Below are 13,031 nucleotides of genomic sequence, written 5' to 3'. Positions count from 1 at the left end.
TGACAAAATAATGCTGACATATTTACCAATGTCCATAATAATGACAAAATGTCTTCAACTACTTATATTTTTATTATTTAAGAACAACTATCACCAGTTCAAAGTATGGGCTGTGAAACAGCAGCAAAATTCTGAATATTGCCTTTAATTACTTATTTTACAGGCTATTTCCATTATTCATTACCAATTAATGAATATTCATCACAAATAAGAACCAAGCTAATCAAACATGACTAAGTTTGCTGAGGGAAAGGTGATTACAAAGTCTTAAACAATGTCACATTCTCCCAAATTTTTAAAGTTTGATTTAATTGATGGGACAATACTGGAGGCAAAGTTAGTAACATGATAACATTTCCACAAGTGAAAGCAAAGCAATGTTGATAACAAGATACTTTTATTCAGCTTTCGTAGTAAAAATCAAATTTTAAACATTTAAGGAAATCTGCAGATCAACTACAGGTCTAGAATTGGGGGTTAGACTATCTAAAACAGAATTTCCAGGTCTGAATGAGTAGGCAATTCCTGTCTCCACTGAGCCATTTTTGGTATTTCTTTCACTTTCTCTGTATAATATACATATGCATACAAATACATATAGTATCTTTCTTTCAAAAAAATATCTGGAGAAGAATCTCCTCAAAAGAAATTGCAAGTGGGAAATTTCAGAGTTCCTTAAATGTTATGAAAGAACTTAAGACAAATTAATAGGCAGCTGGTTTCTACAATGGATTGAAGAAAAGAGCCTTAGATTCTCATCCATGTTTCTTTTATTCATTTGCTCTATGTTTCTGAATAAGTAACTATTTAGGACTTTATTCTATATTCTCAAAAATTTTTATATCACTGAAGATTATCTTGAGGATTATGTAGATTCATTTATTTTATCCCTATCTAACAAGTAACAATATCGGGGAAAAAAGGGTACTCAAATCATACAGCAAAAAAAAAAAAAAAAAATTATATATATATATAAAATAGATGAAATTAAACTTTAGAAACCTTGACTCAAAGGCTTCTGGGTATAACCAACATTACCCTGATTTGATTAAAAGTTTAGATGAAAGATAACATTACTTCCATAAGATATTAGACATTCTACATATGCTACCAATGCTCTTTCATCCAAGGTACCTCTCTGCTGACTGCTGAATATAATTCCAGGCATGAAATACTAAGTATTATAGCTAACTAGCAACTGTACTAGAGTGTAGATTCCCAAGTGAATTTACCAACCAACTTACAAAATCTCATATAAACTAGTAAGATTTTCTTTTATAATCCACCTAAGCTGAATACAGATTTTTCTAAGTTTATCAAGGGAATCTTAATATGTCTCATAATTTTTAAAAATTATTTCATCCTTTTGTACTGTGAAAAGTTTTCAAAGACAAAAGCCTGCAATAAACACAATTTAGGGGCAAAATAACTAAAATGATGATTTTTATGTTTGGCAGAATTAAAGGTGAAGTCTAAGTTTTTTTCATTCTCAAGATAAATTAATTGCACGTACACAGATCAATACCATTTGAAAATGTTAGATTCTGCACCTTCTAATAACCTAAGAACTGGAGACATTTATTTGGGGGCAGAAAGAAAGAAGAATTAGAAGTTTTGCAATTGAACATGTGACTAGGGAATTAAACTAGAATATAAACTTTGGTCCTAAGTCTTACAATTTTAACTTGCTGTGTTGATAATCAAGATTTATTGAAAATATACCTTTTTTTCAAAAATGAAATAGTCCTAGCAGACACTCACTTTGGTCATAAGGATTTAATAAATTGTAAAGGCTGAATTATCATTCTAAACATAAATTACACATCTTGAAAATTTTATGCCTTATTCTTTCCTAAAACAAAACTGTTTTACTCACATTTTTCCCATCCATCAACTCCATACATTTTTCATTTCTGTTGAAATTACCGATTACTTCAGGATGGACACAAGTATGATCCCTGCTAGAGAGAATAGTCATTCGGACCCCAGAGTATGCTGTCCTCCGTAGTTCTCTAGTAATCTGAGCTATCTGTCTATGTGTACGAGTCCCAAAAAATATTTTAGGTGTCTTGAATTTTCCCCCACGTTCTTTCTTTGTTATATTATCATCATCTTGACTTTTCTCACTTTTAATGGAACAGGAACACCGAGTACAAGGACCAGGAAGCTGTAACAACAAAAAAATTTTGTTTATGATATTACCCCCTACAACATACTCATAAAATCTACTATAAAATGATCAAAAAATGAATCACAGCAGTCAAGTAAAAACGAATTTTTAGACCTAAAATTCCTTCCAAAATAAATAAAATGTAAAAAATAACATAGGTATATGCTAAGTATGTATTAAAAATAAAATAAAAAACTATAGTTAAGATTGTTCCTTCACCAATACAAAAAGAACTTCAAAGGAATTTTATATAATTATACTGGACCATAGAAATATAATACAAATCTACATAAAATTAAATTTTAATTTCAACAACCAAAGTATTCATTCTTATTTTTCCCACTAAAAATACATTAAGAAAAAAGGTATTAATTCTAGCATTCACTTAATTTATGTGAATTTCTTGGTACTATCATTTCTTTATTTTACGTTTATACTATGGCCCAATAGAACAGATTCCAATCAAGCAGCAGATAAGAAATATATTCTTTAATTTTTTAGTTAAATAAAAACAAAGCTTTCTTTATGTAATTTACAAAAGAACAGCTTAATGTCAAGTTGCCACAGAGATCTCATACTGGACAATTTTAGCCTTTGAGAAAAAAGACAAAACTTAGAAAATTATTGTAAGATTCATTTCTGGCACAAGTAGAAAGGTTAATGAAATAATATTAATATTTGACAAGGAATAAAGATTGTTTATTTGATGCTAATATAGTTGAAATTCAATAACCCTTCATCTAAGTTTTTCCCATTATCATTATCATTCAGAATAGCTTTTTAAAAAAAAATTCCTAAGCATATCAAATTATTGTTCTGAAGGTTTTTTTAAAGCTTCAGATGAAAATTCTATTCCACTGAAATAGTCTATCCATAGCGTATTTCTTCATGAATTCACCAAAATGCAATGTCAGTTACATAGTCTAGTATTCATTCTATTTCTTACCAAGTATTTCATGGTGCATAGTTATAAGGAACTGAAACCTGAAAAAAAAAATTCCAACACTGTATATAATAGAACTCAACTGGCTTTTCCCACTTCTTGGTCCGTAAGAATAGCTCCCTTTCCTCCCTCAGCCACTGAGACAAAAGTAGCAGACTAAAGCTGCATGTGAGAGAAATAAAGTGAAACGATATAAAGTCTGTGAAAAGCCTGATTGTTTGTAGAATTTTTCACCGGAGTAAAAAAGCTAAACAGCACATAAGCTTAAAAGAGTTTGTACTGGAAGGTTTTAGTTTAATAGGACAGAGGGCAATATGCTATATTTGACAGCTCAAAGATTTTTTTAATTGTAATCAGTAAGATTATCCTTCATAAACAAATGCTAAGTCATGGCATGTGTTACACCACAATATGGGAGATCAAGCTGTCTTTTAGCCTCTACTCTGTGGAAAAGCAAGTTCAAATTACCCCCTATCCCACTCAACCTTGTCCGCCATTAAATATGACAATACATGATAGAATGGATGTAAATGTGACCCTTCTGGATCTGTCACTCACTGGGATAAAAGGTTCACTGATGTGCCAAATAAACAGCCCCGTCAAAGCAGATAAAGTTACAGCCATGCTGGAATTGTTACACTCTCCTATCAGGTTGCCAGTAACAGCAGATTTCATTACGGTGTGCTGCCACATTAAATAGCCAGCTCCAAATATCCTGCCTTCTACATTGAATAATTACTTATTCACTAAAAGGATAAGATGAGGAGTTATGAATGGGGCTCTTGTCAGCAGGGAGGCAGGAAACAGCTGACATGTGGTGTATGTTACATATGTGGCAATATCCGACTCAGTTCATGGTCACACAGAAAACTGGAATGCAAATTATATCATGATATTTCTGACCAAATTCTTTTTTTTCCTCTTTGAAAATCACACTAATTAACATACTAAAAGAATTAATGTAACTTTAAGCAGAAGAATCAGTTTACTTTTTCATACAGCAGACTTTTAAGTCTATACTCAATCTTTGCACTTAATTCAGCTTTCCCCTGTTCACACTATAGCAAAATTCATCCTTCATGGGAGAGGAGGCATAGGCCCCAATGTTTCATTAAATGCAAAGAGTAAATATTACTTCGGAACACAAGGGTAATCTAGTACAGCAGTGCTTTCTCAGGCATAGAGATATTAACTATTTGATATAATTCTTTCAACAACAGTTAAACTTAAGTAATAACTTTCATGCCACATACTTTGCATTTCAAACTTTTATTTCCATTTAATTTTTTTTAAAGGTAAGTCTTGGCACTCATAATAGTGAGGCTATACTTTGGGGGTTGGTCAATTAAGTGTTAGCTGCTGAAGGCTTCAAAGGAATCAAAGTTTAGAACTAACTTCAAAAAGAACTACCCTCACTACAGTAGTTTTTAATTTTAGAACTTTTAAGGGTGTGATATTTTGTTGTTTTTTTTTAAAAACATATGCTGCATCATGAAGGACATTATAAAAATGGCCAGTTTTATACCTCTCAGTGAAAATGTGTTCTTTACAGGGGCTCTGCTGAAGTTTAACATGTTAGAACAATAGGGAAATTCCTTAGAATGGTACAGTGAGTGAGAAGTGGAAACAGAGAAAGCAGGAGAATTTCTTCATTTACAGCATTAAAGAACAACTTTCTCAACACATACATTCCAACTAAAGGCTCCAGTTAAACTCTCTGGTACACACTATCACAATATTGATGGAGTTATAAATTAGTCCAGTCATTCTAGAATTATGTGAACCAATCTAGAACTGTGTGGAACAAGTAATTCAATGTACCCCTTGATAAAAATGTCCACTCTGCCGCACATACCTCAAGGAGTCAAAGACAAAAAGAAAGATATAACATTTACTAAAATACTCCTAGCAGCACTTTTTGTGGTAGCAATGAATTAGAAATAAAGTGGTTATCCATCACTGAGAAATGACTAAACAAAGAGTGACATATGAATATAATGCAATATTACATGCAAAGTAAAAAATGATGAATATGAAGACTTCAGGAAAACATGGGAGGATATTTATGAACTGATAGTGTTGTAAACAAAAAGCAAAATATACAATGATTACAACATAAATGAAAAGAATAATATAAGGAAATGCAATGCTATGTGATTATAACTACCAATCCTAGCCCCAGAGAGATCTCAATTAGCACCCATCTCCTTTTCTTGGAGAGGTGGAGTGGGAGAGGTTCAGGCTATGTCATGTTGCATGTGTTATATCAGACATGGTCAATGACTCCAATGATTTTGCTTAATCTCTTTTTTTCCATTATTATAAGGGAAGATTCAGTTGGGTTGGGAGGGTGGGGGAAGAATGGTAAAGCATATCCAGAATTGTGATGTAAAAGTAAAATGCATCAATGAAAATGTTTAAACAAATAAGTACACATGAGATATGGCCATGTATATTTAGGTAGTGCTTTAGAGTACTCTGTATCATACTGGTCCAAAATTAGGCCACCAGCTAAAATGCAATTTTTTAAAGGAGAAAAGTTATACACACACATGTATATACCTATAGGAATATATACACACATATGTATAGATGTGTATATACATATATATGTGCTGTATTGTAAGGCATGGTATACACATGCATGTATATAGGTATACGTACATTTTACATGTATATATCTTATTCTTTTGTGTACATCTATTTCCTTTTTCCTTTATGTATATAAACATACACATAAAGGCAAATATATGTATATATACACTTTAAAATATATAAATTATGGTTTAAATACATATTTATGACTTTTCTTTACATCTCTTGAGTCAAAATAATTTATATCATCATAGTTCTGTCATTTTTGTTGCCATTCTCTCACTAAGAATGATCTGCACTTAGTTTTTACATAAGCAAGACTTAAAGGGAAAGTTTGGTTTACATTTGGACTGATAAGGCAATTATCAAGGTGAGATGGAACATGGAAAGAAATGAGTGCTTCATGTAATACAGAGGTATCATAAAATATTATTCATTGTTGCAAAAGACAGTATAAAAATCAGTGACTTTCAAGATTGCAGAAATGGGGGCAGGGGATTTAGTGAAAAATAGTAGTTTGTAGGAATGTCCCCCAATCCATTCAAGAGGCAAAGACATCTACGTAGACTGTGTTTGGTCCAGGAGTCTTATGCCAATAAGCACTTAGACAAATTTAAGAACACTACACTATTAAGTTACTATTTTTCTTTGCCACTGGCACAAAGGTAAATTAACATGTAAGCTGATTTGTTTGTTCTGGGGGGACAAAATTTTCAACCAGCCTTCTTCTGAAAAACATACTGTTACTATATAAGGCAGTTAAAGATATTGAAATTATTCATTCACAGCCAATTTAGCTCTAGGTCAAGTCAGATAAACACAAAGGCCTCCCAATAACTTGTAATCTCCGGGAGCCACATGTGTGGCAATGGGTGGCAGAATCTGACTTTACTCTGGAAGACTGCTTTTTTTTCTCACAACCAAAGAATTTCTACATCCCTTTTATTTCAACCAAAGGCAAGGAAACTCAACTGATAGTTTAAAGTGAGTCAGCAAAAAAAGGTACCTATGAGTATGACTGTCGTGTTGATTTAAATGGGCAGGAACCAATGATTTAAAATCATGGCTCAAATAAATCCTCAGCAGTCAAAAAACTAATCTTGGAATTTTAGCTGCCAGAAATATTCAAATACAATCTCCTACCTCTACAATACCATGGAAGCATAATGGTATAATGGAAGAACACTTCACTTGGAACAAAAATAACCTGGATTCAAACCCTTTCTCCACCCATGTGAAGTTGGGCTTGTCAATGACTCTTTCTAAACCCTACTTTTCTAATCTACAAAACGGAGAAAACTATGCATACACCTTCTTCTTCAGGTTTGTCATAAAGATCAAATGAGATGAGTATTAAATGGTTTACAAACCTTAAAACCCTATGTAATATAGAAATGTTTTGCACAGCTTCATATATATATAACGGCTATCAAATTTTTCTTGCCTTGTCAATGGCTGGGGGGAGGGAGTGAAGGGAAGGAAAAATTTGGAACTAAAAAAATTAAATTAAATTAAAAGCCTAGGTAAATGTACATTACTACTAATACTACCATAAAAACAACAACAACAACTACTACTACTACTACCACTATTACTACATGATATAAGGGAATAAAGAAGGATCACCAAGATTCTGCTCTTCAAAGAAGTTCAATTTCTAGGTTCTTGCCCTATTCCCTCTACATAACTGTGATTAGAAAGAAACTTAAACAGACTACAAATTTGTGTCACTTAAATATGATCAACCTATTCAAATATAGTTAAGTTTTTTGGAAAATAAATGATGAAGAAGGAACAATTATAAATCAATTTCATTAACCAAGGAGAAAGAAGTCATCTCATTAAACCTTAATAGATCCTTGAAAGGATAGAGTTATATCAACTGAGCAAAGGTTGAACAAATTAAGGTATATTAATGTAATAGGTTATTACTATGCTGCAAGAAATGACAAAAAATAATTTCAGAGAAACCTGGGAAGACTTGTATGAAATGATACAGAATGAAGAAAGTAGAACTAGGAAAACAATGTATACTATATAACATTATAAATACAAATAAATTTGAAAGGGTTGGGAACTCTGATCAATGAAATGGATATTTCATTGGAATTCAAATATTGGATTCCCTGAAAATTAGAATAAACCAAGCATAATTCAAGAATCAAGCAGATTCTATAAGATAACAAGAAATAATACAGCAAATTTTTTTAAATGAAAGAAGAGAAGAAAATGTAAGGTATCAAATATCAAAAACAACTGACCTGGGAAACAGGAGAAAATGTGAGTCATCAGATTCCAAAAAAAAGAAAAAGCTTAAAAAAGTCTAGACATTATATTTAAAGAAATCATAACAGAAAACTTCGCAAATTTATTAAAACTAGGAAGGCAATGAAATAATAGAAGGAATCTACCAGTCACCTCCTAGAATTAACTCAAAAATGAAAACTCCCAAAAATAATAATAGTCAAAATCCAGAGCTTACAAGTGAAGAAAAAAAAACTTCAAGTAGACAGAAAGAGTTCAAGTAAAAATCTACTTTGAGGACAGGGAGTTGGAACCCCTAGGGGCAACTGACACATGGAGGAATGAGAGAGCATGGACACAGGGAGATTTCCAGGTAAATGTAGGAAAAACAAGTCAACACAAGAGCACAGACCAGTGATAGGCTGCATAACCTAGGATATGGTGGGTGATGGGCCCCATCATGGGACAGTGTATTTGCAGGCACCTGTGATAACTGGCACTGTTCTGGAAATGAGGCACAATGGGAAAGGACAACCCATTGGGCAAGGCCTATAAGACAGAGGCAAACAGTACCTAGAAGGGAGAGGCTAGAATGGATACGGTAGGAGCTTTGACTGCAAGAATACAGAGAAAAGGGGGTGGAGTGAAGATGGCAGAGTAGAAACAGTACTTCCACAGGGTTCCGGCTCCCACCTGCTCCAATTCATGTAAAAGGTTACTCTGAGGAAACTTTGGAGCTACAGAACCCACAAATGACACAGAGAAGCTAACCTCCCACTGAGGACAGCCTGGCAGGACAGCAGGAAGTGGCCAGTGCAGTGCTCTGGGAGTCGACCCCAGCCCTGCTAGAGCCAGAGGTTTTAGCCTTAGGGAGGGCCTGACCAACCACCGGCTGGAGGGACTTCAGATCACCAGAGGCTGTGGCAGTTTCCAGAATTATCAACACATAGATGCTAAGGACAAAGTAAGAGGTCAGTGCAGTGTGGACCTTGGTATCCAGTAGTTTGGGAGTATGGTCAGCCTTTGTACCTGGGGCAAGAAACAGTTGAGGTGCAGCGGCTGTGCAGCGACAGCCACATAGCTGCTTCAGCTCCTGGCCTGCAGACTGTAGGGGGACCATTCGACCAGTCTGAGGGGTAATCGCTCTTGCTTTAAACTGCTTGCTTCTGTATTGCTTTCTAGGATAGAGGTCCTTCGGTATGCGACCAGCTTGCCAGAGCATGTGGAGGTTTCAGAGAGGGCACCCAACTAATACCCTTGGCAGCTGAGAAAACCCCAGAGTTTAGGGACAAAATTACCCTGTCTGGTAGCAGAATACTACTGTGGCAAAAAGCCCAAAAGTCAAGTAATTGACTGGCAACATGAGCAAATGAGGGAAGCAAAGCAAACAGAGCAACCCAACTTTACACTCCTGTTTTGGGGACAAAAAGGATCAAAGCAAGGAACAGGAGGAAGATAGTGAAGTCAGAACTCCTGCACCAAAAGCTTCCTAGAAAAATGTGAGTTGGTTACAGGCCATAGAGGAGCTTAAGAAGGATTTTGAAAACCAAATAAGAGAAGTGGAGGAAAAATTGGGAAAAGAAATGAGAATGATGCAAGAAAATAATGAAAAGAGAGTCAATAACCTGACTGAAAAAAATAACACCTTAAAAAATAGACTAACTCAAATGGCAAAAGAGGCTCAAAAAGCCAATGAGGAGAAGAACGCCAAAGCACCGGCCCCAGAGTCAGGAGGACCCGAGTTCAATTCCGGCCTCAGACACTTAATACACACACACACACACACACACACACACACACACACACACACACACACTAGCCGTGTAACCTTGGGCAAATTACTAAAACCAAACTGCTCTCCAAAAGGACAAAAAGAAAAAAAAAAAGCCTTAAAAAGCTGAATTTTCCAGATGGAAAAAGAATCTCAAAAGCTCATTGAAGAGAATCATTCCTTCAAAATTAGACTGGAGCAAGTGGAAGCTAGTGACTTTATGAGAAATCAAGATACAATTAAACAGCTCCAAAAATGAAAAAGTAGAAGGCAAAGTGAAATATCTCATTGGGAGAACCACTGACCTGGAAAATAGATCCAGGAGAGAGAATTTTAAAATTATTGGACTACCTGAAAGCTATGATCAAAAAAAAGAACCTAGAAATCATCCTTCAAGAAATTCTCAAGGAAAATTACCCTGATGTTTCAGAACCAGGGGGCAAAACAGAGGTTGAAAGAGTCCACTGATCACCTCCTGAAAAAGATCCCAAAAAGAAAACCCCTAGGAATATTGTAGCCAGGTTCCAGAATTCCCAGATCAAGGAGAGAATATTACAAGCAGTCAGGAAGAAACAATTTTAATATCGTGGAAACACAATCAGGATAACCCAGGATCTAGCAGCTTCTACACTGAGGGATCAAAGGGCTTGGAATATGATATTCCAGAGTGAAGGATCTGGGATTAAAAACAAGAATCACCTACCCAGCAAAACTGAGTAGCATGTTTCAGGGGAAAATATGGTCATTCAGTGGAATAGAGGACTTTCAAGCATTCTTGCTGAAAAAAAAACAGAGTTGAATAGAAAATTTGACATTCAGATACAAGAAGCAAGAGAAGCATGAGAAGGTAAACAGGGAAAAGAAATCATAAGGAACTTATCAAAGTTGAACTATTTACATCCCTCCTTGGAAAAACGATAATTGTAACTGATGAAACTTTTCTCAGTATAAGAATAGTTGAAGGGAAAAGTGTGTACATACATATATATGTCTATATAGAAGGGTATATGGGCGTATGAATACATATGTAAATGTGTGTATATATGTGTACAGGTATACATAGATAGAGGGCACAGGAACAATTTAATAGGAAGGGATGATACTTAAAAAGTGAAATTAAGAGGGGAGAGAAGAATATTATGAGAGAAGATGGGGAGAGACAGAATGGGATAAACTATCTCATATAGAAGAGGCAAGGGAAAATGGTTACAATGGAGGGGAAGAACAGGAAGGCAAAAGGGAATGGGTCAACCTTATTCTCATTAAATTTGGCTTAGGAAGGGAATGACATACACACTTATTAGGGTATCTCACCCTAAAGGAGAGTAGGGGGGAAGGGGATGAGAGGGGGGATGATGGAAGGGAGGGCAGGCTGGGGGGAGGGAAGTTGGAAGCATCCACTTTTGAAAAGGGATGGGATCAAAGTAGAGAATAGAACAAGTGGGAGGTGGGATAGGAGGGAGGGAAATAGTCTTTTACAATTTATCCACTATGGAAATATTTTTCATAGCTACACATGTACAACCTACATTGAATTGCTTATCTTCCCAGTAAGGGTGGGTGACCAGGGAGGAAGGGAATGAATCTGGAATTCAAAGTTTTAAAATTAAATGTTAAAAAAAATTATATATATACTATTATTAATATTATTTTACATGTAACTGGGAAATAAGATATATAGGCACTGGGGCAAAGAGATCTACTGTGCCCTACTGGAAAGTCAGAGGGGGTATGGGAGAAGATATGGGAGAGAGCAGATTGGAGGAGAGGATATCCAGTGGGATCGCTATTTTGAGGTGGTGGGTAAGGGAAAAATGGGGAGAAAATCTGTAACTCAAAATCTTGCGGAAATAGGTGATGTAAACTAGAAGTTAATACAAAATTTGATTAAAAAAAAGAAAACAGACCAAAAAAACAAGAATGATAAAGTTTTTAAAAATATGCTTCAATCTGTATTCAAATGCCATTAGTTCTTTCACTGGAAGTGGATAGCATTTTTGACCATAAGTTCTTCAGAATTGTCTTTGATTACTATATTGTGGAAAACAGCTACATCATTCGCAGTTGATCACCATACAATATTGCTATTACCATGTACAATGTTCTCCTGATTCTCATTTCACTTTGTGCTAGTTCATGTATGTCTTCCTAGGTTTTTCTGAAAGCATCTTGCTTGTCATTTCTTATAGGACAAGAGTATTTCATCACAATCATATATCAAAATTTGTTCAGCCATTCCCCAATTGACAGATATGCCCTCAATTTTCAATTCTTTGCTACCACAAAAAGAACTGCTATAAATATTTTTGTACATATAAGTTCTTTTCCTTTTTCTTTGATCTCTTTGAGATACCTAGTAGTGGTATGGTTGCGTCAAAGGATATGCACAATTTTATAGCCCTTTGGACATAAGTTCCAAATTGCTCTCCAAAATGGTTGGCTCAGTTCACAATTCTACCAAGAGTACATTATTGTCCCAATTTTTCCACATCCCCTCCAACATGTGTCATTTTCATTTTCTTTCACAATAGCCAATTTGATAGGTGTGAGGTGGTACCTCAGAGTTGATATAATTTGTATTTCTCTAATCAATAGTGATTTAGAGCAGGGCAATCCTTTAAAAAAAATAATTTTAAAAAACCATAATACTATGTATACAGCAGAAAGGGGAACTTAAAACTAAAAAGCTTTTGCAAAGACAACATAAATGCATTTAGGATAAGAAAGAAAGTGGTCAAATAGGAAAAAAATTTGTATTAAATTTATCTGATAAGTTATTTGAGATATAAAACAACATATATATACATTATAATACACATACACATATATATATATATATATGATGTAGCCATTCCCCAATAGAAAAAACTGTCAAAGGATAGGAACAAACAGTTCTCAAAAGAATTACAAAGTATTCATAGTAACATGAAAAAATGCTTTGAATCACTAATAAGAGACATGCAAATCAAAACAACTCCAAGGTTTTACCTCATACTTTACAAACTGGCAATAATGAAGAAAAAAGGCAATAGTCAGTATTAGAGAAGTTATGCAAAGATAGGAACACTAATACATTGTTGGCAGAGTTGCAAAATACTATAAGCTTTTTGAAAAGCAATTTGGAACCATACAGATAAATTAATTAACATGTCCCTCCTCTTTGAACCAGAGACCCCATTACTGAGTTTATACCCTAAGGAAGGAAGGAATAACAACAACAACAACAAAAAGCCCCACATACTCCAAAATATTGACAGAAACACTTGTTGTGATGGCTAAGAAATGAAGAGAATATAGACACTCGTCAA

At 34.6% G+C, this 13,031-nt stretch overlaps 1 protein-coding gene across 4 annotated transcripts in view; it reads right to left on the bottom strand.

The window, feature by feature from the left end:
- BRIP1 (BRCA1 interacting DNA helicase 1) overlaps positions 1–13,031 on the bottom strand; it is a 240,837-nt gene that overhangs the window by 152,510 nt on the left and 75,296 nt on the right. For 2 of the 4 annotated variants that reach the window (XM_069078100.1, XM_069078101.1), the window contains one exon: positions 1,877–2,167. In XM_069078100.1, coding sequence (XP_068934201.1) covers positions 1,877–2,167 — 291 coding nt within the window. Of the gene's footprint in view, positions 1–1,876; positions 2,168–3,116; positions 3,605–3,671; positions 3,864–13,031 lie in introns of those variants that run through there. The other 2 variants (XM_069078102.1, XM_069078103.1) reach the window with 2 other exon arrangements.

Source organism: Petaurus breviceps, unplaced genomic scaffold (genome assembly GCF_028583685.1).
Source record: "Petaurus breviceps papuanus isolate PSGF00001 unplaced genomic scaffold, PetGlider_PUasm1.0 91023, whole genome shotgun sequence".
NCBI lineage: Eukaryota > Metazoa > Chordata > Mammalia > Diprotodontia > Petauridae > Petaurus > Petaurus breviceps.
Note: the sequence above shows the minus strand (reverse complement) of the source record. Positions and strands in the feature narration are given on the sequence as shown.